General features: G+C 51.3%; 2 protein-coding genes across 2 annotated transcripts in view; both read right to left on the bottom strand.

Moving 5' to 3' along the window:
• Positions 1-639: 639 nt before the first annotated feature.
• On the bottom strand, positions 640-3,430 carry OVCA2 (OVCA2 serine hydrolase domain containing). Its single transcript, XM_033172449.1, has 2 exons — positions 3,240-3,430; positions 640-1,328 (listed from the first exon to the last, which is right to left on the bottom strand). The coding sequence occupies exons 1-2, from the start codon at positions 3,406-3,408 to the stop codon at positions 826-828; spliced, it is 672 nt and encodes a 223-aa protein (XP_033028340.1). The 5' UTR covers positions 3,409-3,430; the 3' UTR covers positions 640-825.
• A 2,187-nt stretch (positions 3,431-5,617) lies between these two features.
• DPH1 (diphthamide biosynthesis 1) overlaps positions 5,618-9,478 on the bottom strand; it is a 34,934-nt gene continuing 31,073 nt past the window's right edge. Inside the window, exons 9-11 of the mRNA XM_033172205.1 lie at positions 8,915-8,993; positions 8,514-8,645; positions 5,618-5,984 (exon numbers count right to left, since the gene is read on the bottom strand). Coding sequence (XP_033028096.1) covers positions 5,856-5,984; positions 8,514-8,645; positions 8,915-8,993 — 340 coding nt within the window. The 3' untranslated portion in view covers positions 5,618-5,855. The remainder of the gene's footprint in view (positions 5,985-8,513; positions 8,646-8,914; positions 8,994-9,478) is intronic.

Below are 9,478 nucleotides of genomic sequence, written 5' to 3'. Positions count from 1 at the left end.
TCTTAAGGTAAGAATTTGCATAAAAACAAGAAGCTGTAAAGGAGCACTTTAAAAACATTTTGGAAGAACTAAGGCTTCCAATGGAAACTGACAGAGCTTAATACAAGGCCTGACTCTTTAATAGCAAACACAACCTAACAAAATAACCCACGACAAAAAGATCAGAGAATTACAAAAAGAAAATACAAATATACGCAACAAGCTTGAAGATGCAGAAAATTAAAATAGGAGAATTTGTGTTTTTGTTTTTCTGAAGAGGAAGTGGAAGAAAATGATCCTGCACCGTTTATTGCCACGTGGCTGAAATCGCTGCTTCTAGACCTCACAATCTCCGATTGCACAGCACTCGATATCATTGTCTGCTTTGCCCATTTCAGGAAGTAGGAGAGGAGGAGTGTGGAACAAACCGAGGAACCTAATATCCATAACTTATAACTTACAGGGGCAGCTGCAGGTGGACCCAGGGGGATGCCCTCAGGGCAGTGCTTAGTTGAAGAAGCCTCAGCAATTGTTGCACACCCCACGGATATCCTGCATGCGTTAACCGCCAGCCTCAAGGGTAGCTGACACTCTCCCCCATGAAAACCCCAAAGAATAAAGGGCTCTTTTAAAATAACTTTCAACACAGGGACAGACAAGATTTTCAGATCTGACAAGTCCCAGTTTACTCATCCCTCAAGGCAGTGGTTGTAAAACTAATAGGATTCTCTGGCCATCACACAGCAGTGACCAGGCGGGCCAAGAGCTGCCCTTTAAACCTTCATCCGCCGGAGGTCCCACTCCGGCCAAGCCCCAAAGCCGCCTGGGCACTGGGCCCCAGCGCAGTCACTTTACAAACTGATCCAAGAATTCCAGATAGGCTTTCTTTTGGGGTGCGGAGGCCGGGACGAAGTGGCCCCCTGTGTGAATGAGGGTGAAGGGCTCTGCAAAGCAGGAGGCAAGCTGCCTGCTCATCAAAGCTGGGATGACCCGATCCGTCTCGCCCAGGACGTGCAGGCTGGGCACCGCGATGGGTTCCTGGTAGTAGTCCTGGTGTGGGGCGGCGTGGCTCCTGAAGCCAGCCACCACAATGGCAAAGTCAAAGGGGAAGCGGTGGTCTCCGCGCTGCTTCAGAGCACAAATGATGCCCACCAACGCCGCTCCCTGGCTGAAGCCCAGGAGGCCATCGATGGGGCCCTGCTCCGCAAAGGCCTTGGCAATGCTGTCTAGGGACTCCTCCAGCCCTTTGCAGAAAGAAGCTTCTTCCAGGGCGTTGAACGTCCCTTCCTGGGGGTTGGAGAACCACCAGCCCTTCGAGTCGGCTTCTAGAGAGCCTGAGGCAGCTTCCCCTGCAATGGAGAGGAAAGGGGTGGGGTTAGCAAGGACGCCAAGCCCTGCAAATGAGGGACAACTCGTCGGAACCCTCTTCGTTAATTGCCTCTCTTGCAGCATAACAAATCTTAACCTTAGACATTGTGGCCATCCCATGAATCTCAAAATGTTGGAGGATTTCAGACAGATAAAATTAAGGACTTCACACAGCGCAGACTGTGGAAATCGATCACACAGGAGGCAGCGATGGCGACCGACAAAGTTGGTTTTGAAAGAGGATTAGACACATTAGAGGAGGAGAGGACTGCTGATGACTGCTAGCCACAGTGGTCTCCACAGTCAGAGGCACCGATGCTTCTGAATGCCAGTTTTTCTGGAAACCAGAGGAGGGGGGAGCTGATCTTGCGCTTGAATCCTGCTGGAGGGCTTCCCTTTGGGGCATCTGGTTCACCACTGTCTGTGAGAACAGCATGGGCCTGATCCAAATCCCATCAGCCTCTAAACCAGCAGAGGACAGGCAAAGGCTTCCAGCAGGTGTCATTGCAAGACTTGGTTTTTTTTTTTTGCTGCAAACTGTCTCCGTTTTTTCTCACTGGTCCCTGACCTTTCTACTAACAATCACTCATGAAGTGTCGTCGCTTTCAGAGGGTGAGAAATAGGAGTATGTACAAATGTTCATGATCGAACCATACAGTGACTAATGTGTTTTTTATACAGGGATAGGAAGCGAGGGCCCAACGCCACAGACCTGCCACTCAAATACAAACCATAACTTGTTCCTCCCACCTCAGAACAGATTTTCTCTCAGTAATTCTTACAATCAGCCTGTGGGTAGACCACTAATGGTAGGGTCTCCATCCCTACCGAGGAGACAGAAGGGACTCGCTTAAGGCAACAGGGCCTTTGCCAACCGCAATGTATTTTAGAGGCTTCACTGGGATTTTTGCCATGGGTTTGGAAACTAGGATTTTGATGGAGCTTTTTTTTTAACTGGAGAGGCCAGAGATTGAACCTGGCTGGGACTTTCTTCCAGCAAAGCAGCTGGTCTGCCCCCTACACTCCAGTTCCTTCCCCTGACAAACACACCTCATGAGCCTGCTCATCTGTGGCTGAGAACAGATGGAGAAACCTAAGAAGAGCCCTACAGCAGCTGGATTAGGCCCAAAGGGGGGGGGAGGTATCTAGCGTAGCCTCCTGTTGCCACAGTGGCCAACCAGATGCCCCCAAGGGAAGCCCATGAAGCAGCAGGACCCAGGGGGCGGCAGCTGCTGCACACCAAAGGCAACATCTTCATTAAACCAGAGCAGGGTTTCCCAAACTTGGGTCTCCAGCTGTTTGGGGACTACAATTCCCGTCATCCCTGAGCACTGGTCCTGCTAGCTAGGGGGGGGGGGGATGGGAGATGTAGTCCAAAAACTGTTGGAGAAACCCTGTTTGGGAAACTCCAAGGTCTCATTCCTGGCAGGTCAGGAGGACACCCGAAGAGGCTGCAGGGTCCGGCCCAAGAGGGGCTCATCTTGCCCAGCCTCCTCTTCTCACGGTGGCCGAACAGATGACCCCCAGCAAACGGGATCCGAGCCCAAGAGCCACCCTCCCCTCTTGGGGCTCCCAGTCCCTGGCCTTGGGAAGCATTTACTGCCTCCGACTCTGGAGTCAGGGCGGAGCCGCCCGCGGTGGCCCCTAGGAGCCCGTCCTCCACAGCCCTCTACCCGCCACGAGACATTTGTGAATATAAATTCACAAAATGGATTAACGAGACCTTCTCCTGATTAGTTGCCCCTCTGGGAGGCGGAAGAGGGTTTCTTTGGGGGGGGGGTCGCACTCTGCACATGCTCAGAGGAACACCCCACACCCAATCAGCCTGGTCAATGGCAGGGCTCTCCTGGAGTGACGTCAGGGGAGGCGGCCCGTGACGTCACACCTCTCACCTGACGGGAAAGGCGCGTCCACCGAATGGGGCGCATCCACGTACAGGAGCTCTGCGCGCCCGCGCAGGGCTTTACGCAGGGACCCGGTTCGCGCGCGGAAGATGCTCGCGCTCTGCCGGTATCCATGGAGACAGAGCAACCGCAACCCGCCACCACTACGGTCGGACATGCCTCATCCGGGTATCTGCGCCAGGTGGGAAGTAGAACGAGGAAAGCCGGAAGCGACGCTCTTCTTTGCAGCTTCTATGGTTGAGGAGGCCGGAAACGCACTTCTCGCCCCGTAGAGCTAGCAAAGATGTAGAGTGAACTCTATTCGGAGAGGTGAATTCCGGGCTCGCTCATGGAAATCTCGCTCTCAGGTCCGATGCCGCGTGGACTCGATCTGCATCTATGCACGTAACACTTAAGATGCCTGCGAAGGCGAAACTATTGCCTGCCTGCCCCCAGAGAGGAGGACTCACCACAGCCCTGCAAGGTAGGATAAAACAGTGGCCTCAAATTCACCGCCTGCCCCAACCTCCTCTTTCTGTGCAAAAATAAAGAGAGCAATCCTGCCATGGTCATTTTAAATCTCACACAGAGGACCCTTTCCCTCCACCGCCTTGCCTACAAACCCTAACAGCGCATGCTTACTCACAAGTAAGCCCCACTGAGTGATACAGGACTTGCTCCCAGGTAAGTGTGCATGCTTAGGATGGCAGCCTTAAGGTACTTATTTACTTTGGGGTTTCTAAGGCAGATCTGAAATTATTTAGGGGAACAGAAATTAATTCTGCATTAAGACAGATGGGAGACCCAATACAGACTCAGATTTGGGCAAATAAACCTATAAACCCAAGTGCCCCTATTTTCCACGGATTTACAGAAGCCACCCTGGTTTCTGATTTGATCCTGGAATGTCCTTAGGATGTCCCTCTTTTCATCAGAGAAAGGTTGGAAAGTATGGAGATGTGACCCCTGAACCAAAGAGATGAGTAACTATACAACCTTTAATGTTTAATGTTTTATTATGTTTTTACATATGTTGTAAGCTGCCCAGAGTGGCTGAAGCAACCCAGGCAGATGGGTGGGATACAAACAATAAAAAGATGATGATGGAATAAACCCTCTCCACTGTGCAGCAGCCACTTTTTAGTTTTGACTGCATTTTTTACTGTATTTTGTAAAGAGGGACTCCTGTCCCAGACAGGCTGAATAGCAGAGGGGCCTGGCTCTCCTCTTGCACCCACAGCCAGGCGTTTGGGGACCTTCCTCCTTCTCAAGGCTAGTGGAGACATTGCAAGCGTCCCACCTCGGGAGTTTCTCCCAAGACATGTTCCTGGATTATTTTTATGATTCATTTCTATACCGCTTCATATTTGTAAGAAAAAGTTCTCAACCCGCATTAATACCCCAAACTGAACATCCCAAAATAAAACTTGACAGAAGAAAGTCATATATAGAACATACATTCAAAGCAACACAATTAACGGGAAACAGAAATATTATCTTAAAAGATGTCAAAAAAACAACAAAGGAAGGTCAAGGATTTAAAGCAGCAAAATCGGAAAGAGATTAAAATATTGTCGTAAACATGGATTGACAGTAAGTAGAGATAGATGAAACACACCCTCCATTTCTTAGTGCAAGGGCTCCAGAGCTGGAAGTTTGGGGATAAACCAGGGTTTCCCAAATGTTTGGGGGGCCCTGGCACATTGGTTCCATAAACTCACCCCAGTGCCCCCTGCCCCACCCTATAAATAGCAGTTTGCACGACCCACTACAGAAGATAACAAAATGAAATTCAAAATGACCAACAATTCATTGTACATTTATTTCAAAAAAATAAACATTGGCAAAAATAATTATATGCTCCGCTCTAATCATGGAGCTGAAAAAAGAACGCGTAGCAAAGAATATTGCATGAAAAATAGAAATATATTTATTTATTTATTTATTTAATTACAAACTTTATTGGGGGGGGGGAATTTAACAATTGCCAAGCATTAAGTGTTGTCTTCCAGGAGAAATGTATGGAAACTATTTTACGCATTCTAACAATGGAAAACATAAGGGAGAAGGAAATTTATAGCATATGGTTTGTACTCGCCAAACAGGCACAAACCTTCACGTCACAGACATACGGTAACCAGTTTATAAGAAAATCGATAGCTATTACCAATAATTGGCCATATCGGGACAACGCAGAATTGTAAATGCAAAGAAACGTCCCCAAAGGAAAACAGCTTTTAAAGTGGCAGGAGCAGTAAACCTTTAAAAACGAAGCGAGGAAAAAGTTTCATTTGAGCTTCTAGTCTGGTCCATCGTAAAACAGCATGAGCTCGGAGAGGCCTTCCTCAGCGCCCCCTGCTGCCCCCTTCCTCTTATCACCCCTAGGTAATCCCACCGCCCCCCAGGAGTTAGTGCCACCCGTTTGGGGAGCCACTGGGCTAGACTTTGGCCCCCAAACCGCAGGGCAGCAATGGCCACTTGCCCCCTTGGAGGCGCATCCTCTGGGCTTGGCTGGTGTTTGTGCCCCAGAGCGCCAGCCCTGCAGTTCCTCAGAGGGGCTGCCTAGCCCAACAGCTCAGTGTGGTCCCAGGACCTGCCTGAACCCCCCAGGTCTGGCACGGAGCCTCAAGGCTGAGGGCTGGGCACCGGCACCTCTTCTTTCTCCTTCTCCTTCTCCTCCTCCTCCTCCTCTCGGCAGTCGCAGCGCCCACAGGATTTCTTCTCAGGCTGGAGTGTGGCCTTCGCCGGGATCACCTGCAAGAATTGGGCAACGCCTGAGAAGCTGAAGGGGCCGTGGCAAGATCCCAGCCCTCATGGTTTTGAGCTGAGGGCGGATCTAAACAGGAACACGGGAAGCTGCCTTGTCCGAGAGTAGAGTCACTCTAAAAAGATATGCAAGGTTCCAGTCCTCAGGGTTGATTTCAATAGGAACTCCGGAAGGTCCCTTTTACTGACTATTAAGTACAGTGGCACCTCGGTTTAAGAACAGCCCTGTTTACAAACTATTTGGTATAAGAACTCCGCAAAACCGGTAGTGTTCCGGTTAGCAAACTTTACCTCGGTCTACGAACGGAAGCCGAATGGTGGAAGCACTGGCGGAGGGAGGCCTCATTGGGGAAAGCCCACCTTGGTTCAAGAACAGATTAAGTTCGTAAACCGAGGTACCACTGTACTGCTAGATCTAGCATACATTTTGGAAAGCGGTTTTTCTGGTACATATCTGGACACCCCATTCAAGATCATCGTAACCAAATTTTGCACGGTGCTTCCCAAGACCAAGGATCAGCCTTTCGTCTGTGTTTGGATCCCATCGGACACCATCAGACTGAGACACGGGAGACACCAGGCTCCAAATCCCTTCCCTTGGGGTCCGGTCACTGCCTCTCAGCCAAGCCTACCTTGCAGGGTTGTGGTGGGGATTATACAAGGAGGGCAGAACTGTTTACACATCACCACGAGCTCCTTGGAGGGAAAGGTGGCAGATAAATGCAATCCAACGCATTTTGATCCAAGATGGGGGAACCGGGTCTCTTGCAATTTAGCCCCTGATTTTGCAAGACTGCGCTGATTTTGTGGGATGGGGTGTTCTTAGACTTCCTGAGCAAGATCAGAAATGAGGTTGCTAGTTATTAAATAGAATCACAGAATCAAAGCATAGTGGAGTTGGACGGGATCCCAATCTCATCTAGTCCACCCCTTCTGAGCCGCCCTGAGATCTTACAAATCTTATAAAATATAAAATAACCCCCCCTTCCAATGCAGGGATCACAGCCAAAGAACCCCTGACAGGGGGCCATCAAACCTCTGTTTAAATTGTCCACTGCACATGAAGCTGTCATGGTAGGAAAAGCCAGATCTGGTATCAGCAGGGAAGGCAAATGAAACAGAAAAAAATTGATCCAAGGACCGTGAGGATATAGGACTCCTGTGTCCTCTATGTGGCTGCGCCTTCGCTGCACTAATGCAACTCCCGCTTAACAGAAAATACTTCACACAAAGCGAGAGGCCACCCACCCTGACTGGCCGCTAGGGGGAGATGCCACCCTGCAAGTGAAGCGCAGAGAGCCGAGTTCGAGAACCTAGGAAAGGAACCACAGAAACGGGGCTTCCTTCTGCAGGATCAACCCAGCAAGCCTGTGTGTCCCAGTTAAGAAGCCGAAGGGAAAGAGAGGGAACTTGATAGACAAATAGAAAGGGCAGGGCTACTGGTGAGATGGCTACTGACTGCCACGGTCCATCTAGCCCAGTATTGCCTACACTGACTGGCAGCAGCTCTGGAGGGTTTCAGGCAGGGAGTGTTTCTTCCAGCCCTCCCTGGAGAGGCCGCAAGTGGGGACTGAACCTGGGATCTTCTGCACTCAAAGCAGGTGCTCTTTGCCACTGACCGAGCCTTCCCCTCAAGAGCGTGGAGAGCGGCTGCCAGCCAGAGCAGACAGTGCTTGGAGACTGAACTAGAGGGGGGAGGGATGAAACCCTGAGCTGTGAACCAGGAAGTCCCGGTTCAAATGCTGTGAGCTCTTGGGTCTCCATTCAGCCCCCTGCACCCCTCCTGAAATTTGGGGGATAAAGAGAAGAATGCTGACCTCCTGCTCCAGTAAGGGGTGGGGAACCTCACGTGGCCCTCATACCTCTCTCTCTGGCCCCCAAAGTCCCCCCCCCAGGCTGCACCCTCCTCCAGTGGTCTGGGGGAGGAGAGGCTGAGGGCAGAGAAAACAGCCGGCTCCTGTCCAAGGATAAAGAGGGCTATTTGCAGGCCCCCCACCTCCACTTTTGCTTCTTGCCCCGCCCACCACTGGCGTGCGGCCCTCAGGAAGCTCTGCAAGGGAATGCGGCCCTCCGAGCGGAAACACTTCCCCGCCAGGGACTGCAGTTTCGAAACGCGCACGAAAGCACTTTGCCGCTGGTTATTACTGTGAATTACTATGAATTGACTGAATTGCATCCATTGTTTTGATGAGTCCGTTGCTGTTTGCTTTCTTTATTTATATGCTGCTGCGTTTGATACTATAGAGATCGCAATGCCTTTTTTCTCCCCCCCCTAACGCTGTCGCTTCGTGCTCAACGTTTTGCTGCTGGAAAAGCAGAATACAGATCCCCCAGTCAGATCAAATTATGAGAACCAGGAGGCCTTCCAAAGCCCCACTTCCTGCATTGCTGGGGGCTGGACTAGAGGACCCTCTGAGGTCCCTTCCAACAGAAGTGGCAGAGGGCGTGGGCCCCTGTGCCCAGGAGGAACCCCCGCCCCACTCCCCGAAGCCCCCCAGGGGCTGCCGTGCCCCTCACCTCCTTCTCCCGGCGCCCCCTCTGCGGCTGGTGGCTGCTGTGGTTCACCGTCCACGGCCCCAGAGACTGGCTGGCGTAGAAATCCATGGGGTAGGTCTCTTGCCACTGGACCTGTTGCAGAGCCACGGCGGCCTGAAAAGAGGGGGGCAGAAATGAGGGCAAGGGCAGCAGGGGGGATCAAGATCCTGGTGGCTCCAGACCCTTCCCTGACCGGAGGGGCTTTTTTGCCACTTTGGCCCAACTTCCAGGAGAAGGAGGAGCTCAGGGTGGCCTCCGGTGCCCAGGGGAGCATTGAATCCTGTCGTGGTTTGGGCTGCGGGTTCAAGGCCCAGGGAGTGATGGGGGTCGGGAGTCCCGCCACCTCAGATTAGGAAGGAAGGCGGATGCTGTCGTTGGCTCACCTCATAGGGCGTGAGGAGAGGTTTTCCGAAGGCTTCCCCCCAGTCGATGGAGAGCCTGGGACAGGCCACCTGAACCCACCTGCAGGAAGGAAGAGGAAGAGGGGCTGTAGGGCAACAGGGCAGGGCGCCTGCTTGGCATGCAGAAGGGCCCAGGCTCAATCCCCAGGAAGAAAAGGTCCCAAATGGGCCAAATCCGGCCAGCTAGGAAGGCGAGACCTTAGGCCAGCCAGTCTCTCAGCTTAACCTACCTCGCAGGGCTGTTGGGAGGACGAAACGGCCCGTTCCAAGCCTGCTTTGGTGCATCTGCTGCTGGGATTTCCGATACGTTTTATTTCATGCTTGCTCTGTATTTTGCTCCATTGTGTATGGAGTTCATGTTATTAGAAAGGTAGGATTACATCTTTTAATTATTTCAGAAAATTCATGTGCCTGCTTGTTTGTTTTTTAACTGATAATTTCATTGTTTTATTCCTTTTTGAAGTTTTTGGTTGTTTTTTTACAGTCAAGCAGGATTTGGAATTTTTTTAATGAAATAAATAAGCAAACAAATCTGTGCTTGCCTGG

Source organism: Lacerta agilis, chromosome 15 (assembly GCF_009819535.1).
Source record: "Lacerta agilis isolate rLacAgi1 chromosome 15, rLacAgi1.pri, whole genome shotgun sequence".
In the NCBI taxonomy this organism is placed as follows: domain Eukaryota; kingdom Metazoa; phylum Chordata; class Lepidosauria; order Squamata; family Lacertidae; genus Lacerta; species Lacerta agilis.
The sequence above is the reverse complement of the archived record's forward strand: the minus strand, read 5'-3'. Positions and strand labels throughout refer to the sequence as shown.